The sequence below is a fragment of the Geospiza fortis genome, unplaced genomic scaffold, assembly GCF_000277835.1.
Source record: "Geospiza fortis unplaced genomic scaffold, GeoFor_1.0 scaffold104, whole genome shotgun sequence".
Taxonomy (NCBI): domain Eukaryota; kingdom Metazoa; phylum Chordata; class Aves; order Passeriformes; family Thraupidae; genus Geospiza; species Geospiza fortis.
In genome coordinates this window covers 176,963-192,754 of record NW_005054325.1, presented here as the reverse complement: position 1 = coordinate 192,754, position 15,792 = coordinate 176,963, and the positions used below count along the sequence as shown (strand labels likewise).

Here is a 15,792-nt window from a genome sequence, read left to right as displayed (position 1 = left end):
GCAATCTTTACTGTGAGACATTAAATACCATAAATAAATAACCATAAATACATCCATCAAGAACTTAAGCTGGTTTAAATTGACTACTTGAATAAACATTCCTAATGTAGAGGTTCCGTAGTAAAAAAGACCAACATGTAAACCTGCAAAGGTGTTTGTCATTTATGTATTTTGGGAGGTTTCAGAGTAGACCTGCACAGGCTGGTACATGCAACAGAAAACATAGAGCTGAACTGTGTATATATACATTGTGTTAATCTATTGGTTTTGTACCATCCTATTTTCTTGCAAGAGCCAGTTTGCTTTGTGCTTTATAGGTTGTGAGGATGTACTTGCTTACGAACAGTATCTATCTACCCTTTAGGCAGTGCTGATGGAGGGCGACGCCCCTATATGTTGAGTTAGATCCCATGGAAATTCATCAGTGGCCTTCAATCAGAAGATTTTGTACCACAAATAAGTTAGTATATTCCTGGGAAGTAAGACAGTTTTCTGACATGCACTGGGATAAGAGCACAGCAGTCTAATACTAATTGCATCATTAACTGTCTGCTATTTAGAAAACTTGCCCTTCTATACAAAACATTGTGGGAATAGATACATTGAATATTCTTGCACCAGCATGTCAGTGGGTGACAGTTTGGAGCAATACTTTGTTGCTTCTGCTGGTGAAATCATAGGCTTTGAAGAAACAGTTTTCAGAATTGAGATAGTAATCCGAGAAAAATGAAAATAAAGCTTCATTTTCTGAATGTAAGTAACTGAGAGCGGCTGGCAATTGCTAGTGTAAGAATGTACTAATTTGTGTTTGTAGATGAAAGTATCCTTTTGTACAAAGCAAAAATCAAGAGGGCAGCAAATCTTACCCAGCACTGGCTCGATACCTTTGTTCCATAGGTGTTGGTGTAAATAAGTCACAGATTTCCAAAAGAGTGTATGCTTTCTCTTTTATAGTCTCCTCTCTGCTTTCACAATTCGTTCCAGCATCTTGGAGTCTTCCCAATTGTTCCTTATCATTTTGGTTAGTGATGATGATGTCTGGAACTAGGTGGGTAAACCTCCATTTATTGTAAACTTTTGCGTGTTTTGAATAGGGAAGTGCGACATAAATGAGAGAATGTCTGTATTGGCATTAACTGTCATAATTTTCTGCCTTTCTTTTGGATTGGTTTCAGATGCACATGAATCAGCACTGTAAAGACTGATATACAGATCTTTAATCCAGGGGGGTGATAGATCCCCATAGAGAATTGGGTCATTCTGTTTATAGCTTTCACAAATTGCCAAGACATTATTGGCATGGACTGTTCTGCAGATTCTGTGGCACAACTGAGAGTTCCATTTGGAAAATGTGTTCCCCACTCTGGACACAGAGAGAGGATCAGTCTCTCTCACCCAACGAGTTAAAGCGGCTTCTTTTTGAAGCTGGAGGTAGCTTTATTGTAACTACTTGTTTGGCAGGCTTTCTCTTTCTCTAGACTTGGAGGTTTTTTGTGAGGAGATAGATAAAACTCTGTGCTTTGTCTATGTTCAATTATTTTGGTCTCTAAGCTCACAGGCATGCCCTAATTACTTGTGAGGTATACTGGGGCTTCGTACAGTTGTTCTTGGTTATGATAAGTAGGGGATCTTCATTCAGATTGAGGGTTGCATTGTCAATTGCAACAACCTTGTGCTGAGATGAAAAGTGCCTAGAGATTGCTCTTGAGGTATATGAAGTAAGTGGTCAGATGCATTAGCTATTTTTTCCCTAAGCTGTGCAAAGGTAGGTACCCATCTCCACAAGTTATGATAAGGATAAAGGCATAGCAGAAGTGATGAAGGCATGGCAGAAGAACTTATTAAAGAATATTCTCTGCATTGACAGTAGCAGACATATGGATTTGGCTTTTGGATCTGTAGTGGAAACGAGGCACTCTCATGTGTTACAGGGGTTTTGCTGTTCTATAATTTAGCCTTAACATTTCCCATCTGCACTTTTTAAAAATAGTATTGTTGTCTTCAAGTGGATACCTCTTTAAATGCTCTCCTACTCTCATTTGTAAACTGTTTGAGAGACTGTTTTGGCCACAGTCTACCTATTCTTCTGTCTTACTTCTTGTTTTGTAAAATGAGAATGCTGGCAATGCAGACAATTGCATCTCTAATTGCTGTTTCATAAGACAGGTAAGGAGGACATGGGGAGCAGAACATCATTGTGGATGTTGTTGTTTTAACATAGAGTGAAATCTCCTTTGCAAGAAACAGACATAGAATGGGAAATTCTCCAAGGTTGGGGATTGTATATTTAGAAGTTTGCTGTCACCATCCAATTTTCCCTTTCATATGGAAGGCAATCTTCCAGTAGGTGAGAAATATGCAGTTTCTTAATTATTTCTGTCATGTTTCTTGTTTTCTTTGAAAGAGACAATGTTTGGTTTCTGCTCTGTGCATAACTGCAGTCTGGATTCTCCTTTCTTGAAGGTCGTGATTTGGTCCTCGGCTGTTGGTTATGGCAAATAGTTTTGTGGCTTTCTTTGCATGTGACGTATGGATGTGGACTAACACTGTAGTTTGTTTCTCTTTTTTCACTTGGTGTGTCATTCTTGACTTCACACCTTTCTATCTCCAACCATGGTCAATGACTCTTACACACTGAGATCATGCTGGCGTCAGTTAACACCAGCTGTCTATTTTTAATACTGCCACCTTCTCATATTGCCAGCAAAAAATGTTAGCAGATATACATATATCCGTGTTTTCTCTCTGTCATCAGGATCACTGAAGCAACCTCTCCCACAAGCACATACTTTTTTACTTAGAGAGCTCCCTATCATTGAGCTATCACTAGATTCAGAAATTGCTTTTGTGGTTAGATGTCATTTGACATGGAAAACAATCCAACTCCATGAAATCCTTTGAAAAACTGGAATGGTGCTGTTGTAAAACCATCTGACAATGATATTTTCTTAGTGAGAAAATCTGATAAAACTCTTGATTTTAAATTCTGTGTAATTAAACTCTAAAGGAAAATTCCACCTTGGATTAGAGGACTGCTGCTCTGGCTTCCATAGTTGCATTTTAGTCAGCAATGAGTTGCTTACTGCTGAGCTTGTCTGCTGAGCTGGCTGCAGCTCCCAAATACATGAAGCTGTGTTGCTTTGTTTAAATTATGTTTCAGAAATAACAATGCAAAACTGTTTTTGAAAAATATGTACCATATTTCTTATGTATAATATTAAATGATATTGTACCTTTCTCACAAAAAACTCACTGAAAACCAGTCTGCAACTGGAAATATTTACTTGGAGGGTGGGGAGAAATCTCCTGGAGCTGGTAATCTCAGCTATCAGACAGCGCTTTCTGAATTTCTTGGCCAAGAAATTCAAGTAAACTTGCTGTATCCTGGTGCAGTGTGGTGATTAACAAACAGCTGCCATGCCTGAACAGTGGAGTGAATATGCTCTATATGAATTCAAGGTTGTGTTACTCATCCCTTTTCCTTCATTTTTCTTGTCATCAGACAGGGATTTCTTTTCTTTATATTGACCAGTGTAATTTCTGAATTAGGATGGGAGTTTTGTCTGAGGCCTCACTGAAACAGTGATCCAGACACCTTTCTCCATAGGAACAAGCAATAAAATGTTCAAGTTGTACTTGTGGTTTTACTTGAGCTTCATAGTAATTTAAAAACATGTCCCCACAAAACTCCCCCTTTGCCTTGCCACCATTTTGCATTGTACTTTGTGTGTTGTTCTGATCTGGATTGGATCCATGTAGGAAAAATGGCTAAAAAATTTGGTAGTTATTAAATTCCTGTCTGGGAATTAAAAATCCCTCATTAATATTAGACATTGTAAGGATACACAGCTAGAGTTTTTACTGAGACATCACAGTGTCTGAGGAGGAAAATAAGAAAGAAATTCCAGGAAAGTCAGTAGCACATAAAATTAGGGGGTTTGTTTTAATTTAATTTTAAGGAAAAACTGAGAGGAGAAAAATTTTTGAGTAATATGTTGTGAGATAGAAGCTTGGATGCTCACTGTTGTCCCATAATAAAGAGTTAGATTCAGTTATTATTCTGTCTCTTGTGCAATGGTTTACTTTCAAAGTCCAGTTCAGTTCTCAATGAAAGCATAATTTAAGCTCTAATATCTTGAGATGTAAGGAGTTAAGATCTTACTATGTCCAGTCCTATTTAATAATGCCATTGTTCTTTGTCCCCTTGAGTCTGAATTTTTTCTAAATCAAGTAAGATGTCATACCAGATAACCATTCAATATCTAGTTCTTAGATATGAAGCTTTTCTGTTCTGGGTCTCATTAATAAAAACATCACTGTCTTATGTAACTCTGTTTTCTATTGTAAAAATTCAACTTTTTGAAATTCCCTTGTCAAATGTCATGTCCTGTTCTTGGTTAACTGGTCTCATCAGAAAAGGTAATGTCTTCCCTGTATGTCAACTCAATCAAAACACTGATACTGTATGTAGAGAGAAAGCAGTAAGGAAGGCTACTGGTTACCAAAAGCCTGAGGATGCTAATATGAAAGTTCATTAGGTTGTGTCTCTTTTCCTATATCTGAGTGCCATGTATTTATATAAATTCAGATTAGTAATATAAATGAAGTCCTGAAAAATAGCTAGTAATCTGAAAGCTGACCTTGAGAATATTTTTTTAGTCATACTTATGAACAATTATGTATAGTTTCTGTGGATTAACTGCTTGGGATAAAATGCATTCACTTCTGCTTAGAAGATGTTTGGCCATGCAGCGTTGACCTTACTCGTGGTCACGGCTTGTTGCAATGTTCTAGAACAGTGTTTCTGTTGGATGTCATTTCTTTATACTTTGATTTGTCTCATTTTTAATCAAATGTTTTCACACTAGGTGTGAAATCAAGAGAGAGAATCAAAATAAACTGAAATACTGGTTTGTTTGGTTTTTTGGTTTTTTTTTGTTCTGGGATGTGAATGAGACGTGTCAGCTCACATGGGATTGCTGGTGAGCTGTAGAAGGATGCCTTGTCTGTGTATCCTACTTATCTTTCCCTGGGTTATCAGGCAGTGTGTTCATGTGCACTGCTTTAGCTGGTGGAGAAAGTACAGGTGATGTTGGTTCTTTGCCCTGTCGTCTCAGTTGTAAAGCCTTTGCCCTAAGCCCCTGCACTTCAACAGCAAGAAAGAGCTTTTGAAACTGCAGTGGTTGTATCAGCTTTTTCAGCTCTCTCAAGATAAAATGGGAAGTATTATTATATGAAAAATCTTCTTACCACTAGTTTGTGTGGGAAGCTCAGCCTGGCGAAGACAGATAGATGAAGTGATTAGCTATTAAGAATGCTTAGTAAATCTTCAACTATTCTTAACTGCTTTCATTTATTTATTTGAAGCTGACTTAATGAGCACTATGACCTGTAAATCCTCTTGGATGTGCTCAGCCCTGTCTCTGGCAGCTGGGCACAGTATTGGGTTGTTACACTGTGGTTAGTGTCTGCTCCCTTCCCCTATGGTCTATATGTATGCCTAGCCTTGCGCATATCCTTAAGATGACAAGAACCAAAGAAAATGGCAAACAAATTGAGCCCACTAGAGAAGAAACAAGCATATATGCCAGAAGCCTGATTTTGAGGCATTGGCTTTTTGCTTCAGCACTAGTTTGTACCCTACCATTTGTATCTAAGACCTGTCTGCAGCCTCTCTTTTGAATTGCTTCTAATTTCTCTACTTCAGCCAATATTCCTGCTAGTTTCACATACCCCTGCCATGTCCTTTAATGTCTTAACTTCCACCCAAATTGTGCTGTCAAATGATATCAATCCTTCATACACCCAAGGGATGGAATTCTGTGTTACTGAACATTATCTGCAAGTTGTATGTCATTTATTGGATTCTTTCACAGGAGTAGACAGCATTCTAAGGAGTGATAAAATTATTTTCTAGCTTGTTGTGTGTGTAATTTGGGCAGAGTCCACAGGATTGGCAACCAGAAGGTGGATATCTCTCTTCTATAACAAGGAAAAGCTGAAGTACTCCCAGACTACTTGGTAGCACATGTTTCTATCTTTTTCCAAACTCTGGTCCATGCCTCTCATGCCAAATACACTTGCAAACTCCTTTAATGTAAGCTGGGGCACATGCTTTCTTCAGGTTTCACAGAGTTTTCCTAATACTTCTTATCAGTAGCTAACCATTACATAATCTTCATTATTATATGTTCAAATGTAAGATTTTTTTTGTTCTCTTAAACTGAAGACCTCAAACAAATGTGAAATATTGGATTCTGCTACTCTGTTTAGCTAATTTAATCTATTCCTCTAAGCTGTATATAGCTATCAGACCTACTGTCTGTTTGGACTTTCTCTTTTCCTCATCCTCTGTAAATCCCATTAAATCTCTTTAACCCCTTTAACTCATTCTGGGATTTGCTTTCTTTTGGAAGCTTTTACTTAGTAATGTTTTTGCCAAGTCATATTCATTCTCCAGTCCCCCTTTGTTCCCTTCCCAATACTATTTTATCTGATAGGCTTATAGCTGTTGGATTTCTCTTTTTTTGAATTTCAGATTTTATTTTAAAGGAAACAAATTTTCACCATGAGTGAAGCACATAGGAAGCACACAGGGTAGGAAAAAAAGTCAAGAAGAGAGACATGTTAACTCAAGGATCAGAAAACAGAGTTTTCATAAGAGAGGCCTAAAATATTTAAGTTGCAATGAAGTCCAATCAACTGCTGGTTTAGTGAGCTGTTGATGTCCTCTTGCGTTGGATTTTCATTGCTTTCTACTTTTCTTGCTTAGCAGCTGTCCCAGTTTCAGACACTTAGAGTAAACTGGGCAAACTCTGCTTTACTGTTGCTCATTAATGAGACAAAAAGCAACAGGAGGGAAAACGGACCATTCCAGTTTCAGTTCCTGAGTAAATGATCTGAGGTGTTCTGCCCTCGTGGCCCACTCCCAGGGAGGTTTCTGTAAGTGAAGACTATTTGCAGTGATATAGTGAGAGAATTTTGTACTGCATTTTGCATTGCGCTTGTCTTGTTTTTCTTTCCTAGAAAACTGATAATGGCATTCACTTGTCGTCATGGGGTATATGAAGCCATCTAGTCCAGCTGCTGTACTGTGACTTGGCCAACATGCCATCTCTCTTAGAGAGAGTAATTGTGGAGGTCATCTGGATGTCTTCGTTGTCAGTCGTACTCTTCCTGCCAAAAGAATCCACTTGTAGTAAATGGCCATGCATTCAAAGGTGCCTGTGTTCCAGAAGTGACCACTACTTTAGCTGAAGATCTCTGTTGCAGCTTCTAACTAGGATCACTTTTTTGAAAATATTGTCAATGCCTCTTTCCTCACAATTTGCCAAATTACTCCTGCTTGCATCAAGATACGGATGTCTAATTTCAGTATCCCAGTTTTACCCATTAATTGGGCAGAAGTCTGATGCAATGTGATATTTGAAGTTTTGTTACCTTAATTTTGGTTTTTTTAACCATATCTCTTTAGAGCTGTTATTTATTGCAGTGCAAATACCCTGATAGTGTTAAAGTAGCTTTCTTTGCTTGCTCATCTATCCTCAGCTCTATTTTTAAAATTTATACACAAGCTTGTGCTTTGGGTTAATTACATATTGTTCAGTTTTATCCAAGAAAATCTTCTCTTTTAAATTTTTAAGGGGTTTTTTTTGCACTATATATCTAAAAGGTTTTTTATTCTGTTCTTGACTGATATATAGTGAAAACCAGACCTTCACAGGATATCTTTAATACTCCATTAGATTGCAAGGTTCTACCAGCCTGGTTAGCTGCCTAGGGACCTACCTTTACTTTGGGGCTTCTTGGCTATGAATTGTTGTGCTGATAGCCTGCAGAAATTCTGAGCTGTGTAAGAGAGGAGAAAGTGAAAATTGTAAACTACAGGAAAAAAAAAAAAAAAGAAATTAACCACCAGCTCTGCAGCATAATCTGCTTCTTGATTACACAGCCTTGGACTTTGTGGTGATAGCATTACAGCAGACATTCTTGGAAAAAAATACATCTGTTAGATGAGTCTTGTGTTTTGCAGAGACGGGTAAAACCTATTTTGCTTCAAGGAATTTGAATTTGTATGTGATACTACCTTATGTTTGTTGAGACGTGCAGTACAAATACCACTAGCAATTGTTATCAATATACATTTTGTTTATAGACCACATCATGAAGACTTGGTGTTTTTACAAGTAGCATGGAAGAGAAAGTGTCTCTTCTACTAAAGAAAGAGGGGTGAATGCTCTGGGCTGTAACAGCAATAATAATAAAGTTGCTGCTGTAAAGTGGAAAGTAAGAAAAATCTTTGTATGAAAATCAGTAAGTTTCAGCTGTAGTGACTTTTTGGTGTGGCATGTTAAGATAAAAGAGAAACAGATAAAGTATGAGGTCAGGGCTGAATGTCATTAGGAAATATGCCTTTAGTTAGTCCTTAGGGAAAAACGCCTGACTAATGGTCTTGTTCTCAGTGATGATGCCTTTATGTGATTAATTTGAATGATTTTTAGTGTTTAGTTCTGATAATTAAGAAGTGCTTCAGTATTAGTTAGCAGTTGCCTACGTAGATGTGGGAGCAATATTGGCAAATCAGAAATAGTCTGATCAGGCTTATTGTGCCAGTAAGTCAAAAACTGTCACAAATAAGCTGCTCATGCATTCTCTTGCCAGCTTGGTCCTTCATTCTGTTTTCTGAATGAATGAGACTGTCTTGGGAATAAATATAGGAAGTACCTGAAGTTCTGTTCTAATTTACAAGAGATGCTGTTGAGTTTTACTTGACTGCTCAGTTGATCAGACACCCAAGTCCCTAGTGAATTTAGAATTACAAACAAAACTCCTTCTGTTAGAGTTTGTGCAAAAACATTTGTTGGGTTCCCACTTCTAGTTATAGTGTTTTTAGACCCTTGTCAGTCCTGCTATACTCCTTAGACCGTAGATGACAATTTCCACAGCAGAACAGTCCTGGTTATTGTATCCTGCCATAATCCTGTCTGACATACTAACAAAAATAGAAGCTTCTCTCTGTAATTCTACATTTTCTTTCCTATCTTCAGTGTAAGAAAATAGAAAAGTATCCTATTGTGATGGGCATTTGGGACGTCTTTTGGTAGACTCGAGATTACAGCAGGACCTATTAAGCTGTAGACTTTGTTCTATTAACACTGAGCTTTTTTAGTGCTCTGGAGATAAAGATTTCTAATACCAATCAAGGATTTGTGTATCAGGTATATGGAGTGTAATTGTGTAGCTTTTCAGCTGAAATTGTGGACAACTCTTAATCCAAATAGCATTCAACTCCATAGTATCCATTTGCAGCAGTACACTTTCACATTTAGGAATTCAGGGCACTGTTAGTAGTAATATCGGCAAATGGAAGCTGCATTGCTTGCTGTTCCAATCTACTTTGGGCCAATGACTGATACTTTGCACTTTGTTTACTGTGCTGGGGTCCAGACACAGAACTGATGCTTTTATATAGGTGAACTTGGGCTCCCAAGAGCAAACTGAGGATTTCAAACTTCAGTTCATAATCTCCTATTACATAGTAGCCACATGTGGAGACACTTATCAAGGAAGGGGAAGTGATGGGAAGCTTCCTAAAATTCTTCTGAGTATGTTCATTCTGTTCCCAAATGTAGGCATAGATACAGGAGGCTGTCATTATTGTTCCATGAACGCGGTTTCCGCCCCTGAAGGATGATGCATTACAGTAATTCTGTTTGTTGTAAGAAGCAGAGCTTAAAATAGAATGGTATGTAAGAATGTATCCTTTCTAAATATAAAGGTTTCTTTGTGTCATAATGAAGTATAGGGCTTTAAAACTTTTTATTATTCATGTCCCTCATATATTTTGTTCTTTTCATTGAAGTGGCCAACTTTATGACACCTAGTTTTGTAAAAACCTTTTTTCCCTCCTACCTTCCCTTGCTTGTTGCTATTTTCCATTTTGTCTTATTTTCTGGTCAGTTTTAATTTTCATTCTGATGCCTTGATTTAGAAAAAATTCTTTTCAACATACGGTTTTTAATCTTTCTATGCCAACTCTCTGGAATGCTAAATCTAAGAGATGAGTCTTAAGAGCTGAGTGATCACCCTTGGCATACTTAATTGTAGACAAGTTGTTTGAACTTGTAACACTTGGAAAATGAAAGTGAATATATTTGTTTTGTTATTCCCATGGAAACGAGATATTTATAATGAGCTTCTAAAAACAAGTTACGAATATACACAAAGAAGCTGATTCTTTGTAGCAGTTGCTTAATAAAAAGGAACTGGTTTATTTGGGGGGTTATGGGTTGGGGTTTTTTTTCTTAATTTCATGAGGTCTGAAAATCTGGTACAAGGAAGGGATTTCCTGAATGTGAACAGGACATAAAAATGGTGAAAATAAACTAGAGGTATGACAGCCTTGTGTGTTATGCTGTGTTCATAGTATTATAATTTTTCATAAATTATTTTGCGTTGGAGAGAGCCTTTTACATGTCATCTAGGTAAACACCACCACCTCGCCCTTCTCCCCGTGAGCAGGAGCATATTGCATGAGACCTGGTTGCTCATAGTCCCATCCAACCTGACCAGGGATGGGCCATCTATCATTTCTCTGGACAGCCTCTTGCAGTGTTTCACCACCCTCCTAAAAATGTCTTCCTTATGTCTAGTCTGAATCTACCCTATTTTAGTTTGCAGCCATTAGCTTGTCCTATCACAACAGCTCTGCTAAAAAGCCTGCCCCCATCCTTCCTTGTAAGCCCCCTAAAAGCTGCAGTAGGGTCTCCTGGAGCCATGTCTTCACCAGATTGAAGAACCCCAACTCTCCCAAACTTGTCTTTATGGCAGGGCTGTTCCTTCTCTCTGATCAACTCTGTGAGCCTCCTCTGGACTCGCTCCAACAGGTCAGTGTCTTTCCTGTGCTGGGGCCCCAGAGCTGCATGCAGTGCTCCAAGTGGCCTCTCAGCACAGCAGAGTAGAATCCCCTCCCACACCCTGCTCCCGTGCTGCTTTTGGTGCAGCCTTGGATACAGGTGTTGGCTTTCTGGGCTGGGAGTGCATGTTGCTGGCTCATGTCCAATTTTCCATCCAATAGTGCTCACAAGTCATTATCCCTAGGGTATTTTTGTGGACCTGGATTGGAGAGAGTGTGTAAATCAAGATTTGTTGAAAGACTTTTCCTCTGTCATTTCTACCTACTCAGTCAGTGGTCTCCTGTGCATTCAACCCATGTCTGTACAGACAGAGGAGAGGGGAGCATGCTGTTCTAGTTAGTAATCATGATGACAGCAACTGCTCAGAGCTCTTCAAGACCTGTCTCTAGAGAGAGGAGGAGTATAGGATTGCTGCTTGATAATTTAGATGCTGTTAAATGGCATACATGTACCATATCTCACATACCAAAAGTGCAAGAACATGTCATGTTCCTAGGGTTTTCCACGAGACTTAGCATATGTTGCAGCTGTAGAGTTTTGGAGTTAATTATGATGTTATTAATTACGAGTGGATTTGATAATCTTGTAATACATGGAGGAGCAAGAGGGGATATTTTTGGAGTGTAGAAAAAGATAACAAATTTCAAAATTAAACCTGTTTTATTTAGGAAATTTGGGATATAGTTGCAAAAATTCCTTCACTCCCAATCCTATTTTAAACATTGCTCCAATTAATGTTGTTGTCTGGTAAAGAATATCAGCTATGATGCACATTTGTTTCTCTTTCGGGATTCAGCTGCAATAATAGTACATTGGTCATATATGTGTCCAGTTTGTGATTTTACCTTAAGCTGAAAAGGAAAAATCCACTCATTTCCTTGCCCCATGTAAGTGACAGGGAAGAGATGAAATGAGAAAGGTAGGTAGACCTGTGTCTTATACCAAATGTTCTTTCTTCGTCTTGGCAGCCATATTTATGTATCTTTCCTTTTAATTCATACAAAAAAGTTATGCTCTTCTATTTAATAAGTGTGCAAGCAGAAATTCTTCATGTGTTAATAAAACCCTGAGATCAGTTCATTTGTTTAGAGCGTGGTGCTAATAGCAGCAAGGTCATGGGTTTGATCAGTTAAGGGTTGAACTTGATCATCCTTGTGGGTCCCTTCCAGCTCAGAATATTCTGTGAAAAATAAACAAGTCAACATGAATTTTTGCTGGTTTTGCTGAAAGTGATCATTCTCTTTCCCACTGCAATGATCCTGACTGATGATCCAAGCTAAACCTATGTGCTACAGAAAACTGCCTTTGGCGAGGCCTGCATGCTAGGCTTGTAGAGAATTTAGGGTCTTAGGGTGTTGTTATGCTGGAGCATAACAACAGTGCAGTGATTGCAGTGATTGACAGTGCTTTCTTTTTCTAAATGAGAGGCAAAACAAAATGAAGTCTTGACCTCTTTGTGCTACTTAAAAGTTCTTGGACGTGTTTCATCAGAAGAGGGATGTTAATCCTATTAATGAGAATCCTGGAGAAATTCCAGGTAGTTAATTGCAGTTTATTCCACCTGTCTTTTTGATTAATGAAATTCTGGATTATATTCTTTATTTCTACTGTCATGATGTTCTTTTACCAGCTAACTCTGAGATACTCCAACAGATGCTTTACCTAAAGCAGACAAGTAGTTGCAAACAGCAATGTTTGGTCAAAAAATACATAAAGTTTATTTTGTGGCAGTTGCTGACATTTGATACATATGTTTGATACATACATTGAAAATAACGAACACTAGTAATGAACAATTATGTAAAGGGTTCCCTTAGTGTTGAATTTTGTTGTGAATAACCAATTTCTCTTTGTTTTAAAAACCTGGTATAAAATTTCATTTCTGTTTAGTTAATTGAAGCAGGAGTCACTTTCTAGGTGTTGGCTGGTAAACCAGAAATATCATTTCCCCTTTTCATTAGGAGAGGCATTCCCCAGCTGAGAGGAATTTGACCACTGAAGGTATCTAAAAGAAGATCAAAGATAAATCCATGACGTATAGCTGAGTTGCTCTTCACAATGGTCATTTTGACACTTGAATTAAAATTAGATCTCTGTGTACTGCTTTTCTAGCCCCAGATTTCTGTTGCTGGTGCACACTTTCTCTATCCTAGCATCTATTGTTTATTCCTATATAAACAGCTGTCCCTGTTGAAAGGACTGGTCTGGGTTATGTGGTGGTGCTTGGTTATTTTTTTCCCCTGATTTGCTTGAAATGTTCTCTAAATTGGCATAAAAATAAATGCTCAAGCAGCAAACAAAACTTGTGTAGTAGCATGTTTCCCAGCAACATGGGCTCTCAAATGTTGCTTTAACTTTGAGAGTTTTGTAATGCAAACATGTTCTGCTTTTTAAGATGGTACTATTTAAGATTATATCAGCATAAGTGTCAAAACATCTTTTTGAAAATGGTTCTATTTGATCTGCTAAACTTTAGTTCAAAATATATGGCTTCATTTTAGGGTATAAATTCTTATTGTAAAGATTAGAGAATCTGTAGTTTACTAATAGAGGAAAAGATGTGGTTTGTCTCTTCTGTTATTCATAACAACTAAAAATTGTTGGGTTTTGTTTAATGTGAGTAAAGTCACTGATGCTGTTGCTTTGCACCTGAATTTTAAAATGAGGAACACTAAAACTAGGTTAATATTAGGGAATTGAGTGGAACTGTGCTTACTCTGCAACGTTATCTCCTGCCTAAACTGAATATTTTAAAATGCTAGAAAACAGACATACATTAAACTTCTTTTGGTTAAACATATCACTGTAGTGAATGCTTTGTAAGAGTTCTATCAACTGAAACCTTTGGTGTGATGGACCAAAAAAGATCTGCAGGAATGACAGTATAAACTGATGTTTGTAAAGTGTGAATTTCCCATTATCAGAATTTGCACCACACACTTGTACAGCAAAATCTATGAGTTTACCAGGCTACTATATTGTGTTTTCTGCATACCTTTAAATGTTTTTTGAAGATGATGGTCTACAAAGGAAAACAGGTATTGAATTTAAATGTGTCATTTAAAAACTTGTCAGTCTTCAATTGAAAAGGAATTTCAAGTTTTTAAATGCATTTCAGTGGTTTGCTTTGCACAATAGCAGAATAATTCTTAATTTATTTGTGAATACATGAAGAGTGACTTATAAATAATATGATAACAAGTTATTCAAAGAGGAATAAAAAGTAGTAAATAAAAATACTCGCCTAAGATGCTTCAGATCTTGGCTTATACATGCAGGCATTATAAGTGATCAACCAAATGAGACTGTATTTAATTTGATGAGCTGCAGGCATTTTGACAGTAGACCCAGTCACTTTATTTCATCTTTATTTCTGAACATTCATCAAGGGAAGTCTGTGAAGTGCTATTCTGCTGATGTACATATAAAAATAAAGTGATATTCCTGGAATATATTTTATTTGACACCATAAATGGGGTGCATAGGCTTTCCTGTTTTATTACAGTTTTCTGTTGTGCACTGTGGTAAACTGAAACCATTCTGCTATTCTTGAAAAGCTTTTTGTGCTCTCTTGTAATTTCTTTCAATTGCTGTGTGTTTCAACAGGGGAAAGTCTGTAAGAACTATTACTTTTGAGCAGTTTAAGGAAGCTCTTCAAGAACTCTCCAAGAAGCGATTTAAAGGCAAAAGTGATGAGGAAGCACTTCAAGAAATGTATAAACTAATTGAAGGAAAAGGCCCAGGTTTAACTGGAGTAACGGTATGTTACTGGTCTCATGGACAGATTGTTTCTACCTGTCCTTTGTTCTATTGCAGTGTTGTTATGTTTACCACTTCCCTCCACAATCCACAAATCCAATTTCTCTGCGAGCCCGAAGGCAGCAATTGCAAAGCAGAATTGGAGCAAAGACTGCGCAACAACTGAGTATTGTGCTACTGTATGTTCCTGTGTGGTACTGTCATTGCTCCTTCTAGGAATTGTACTATCACATAGTAGCACATCAGGAATATCCTGAGCTTGTGTATGCTTAGAACAATGAAATGTTGTTGAAAAGTGGTGTATCCGAATCAAAAGGAGTATAATGACATTAGAGCCTCAATAAAAAGTTTTAAGATGTTTTGTGAAATACCAAAAAGCAAAGGCATCTTAAAATACATTTAATTACACCATGTGAATCCCAGAACACTGAAAATCTGGGAATAATTATCATGTGGTCTGGTCTTTGTTTCTTGTTTGTTCCAAGTCTGTCAGAGCTGTAATGTTCTGTCTTTTTAATTTTAAAGTACTTGTGTTGAGCTTTGTATGTGAAAAGGGAGCTATAAAGCATACTGTACATTAGCTTTGTTGTCCTTTTAGATGCCCAGGCTAGGCAAGCTTTTATCCAGTATTTTAGGAGATACTGGAGTGTGTACCATCAGCTTGAATAGTTCTGTCAGTTTAGTTAATCTGCTTAAAATTTGTGATCCTCCTGAATTTTGCCTGTAAAGCTGTGAATTAAAATGTAATCTTTTCAGAAACTGGTTCTCTATAAATGATCAGTGTAAACATCAAATGGAAATATCTCTTCTGTGTTCTAAAATAAGTTAGCTTTTAGCTTTTTGCAAGTTTTTATTTTATTGCTCTTCTACTCTCATTTAAAACAAGTGGTAATTTTGATACAGATTTAAAACTTGAACCTTCCTTTTTGTTCTTCGCTTGCCTTAATAGATTTGAATAACTTCTTCATCTGTTCTGGGATTCTTCTCTCAAATTGTGTACATTCTTCTACACCTCACTCCTGATTCCGTTTTGGGTATTTTAGCAGGCAGACATTGAAATGAGCAGTGTCTGCTACTAAAGGAGTAGTCTCTTTCTTTGTGGGGTGCATGGATGAGA

The 15,792-nt window shown here is 37.4% G+C and overlaps 1 protein-coding gene across 1 annotated transcript in view; it reads left to right on the top strand.

Moving 5' to 3' along the window:
- Positions 1 to 15,792, top strand: part of TPPP (tubulin polymerization promoting protein) — a 58,639-nt gene that overhangs the window by 14,747 nt on the left and 28,100 nt on the right. Inside the window, exon 2 of the mRNA XM_031056957.1 lies at positions 14,523 to 14,676. Within this exon, the coding sequence (XP_030912817.1) occupies positions 14,523 to 14,676 (154 nt within the window). The remainder of the gene's footprint in view (positions 1 to 14,522; positions 14,677 to 15,792) is intronic.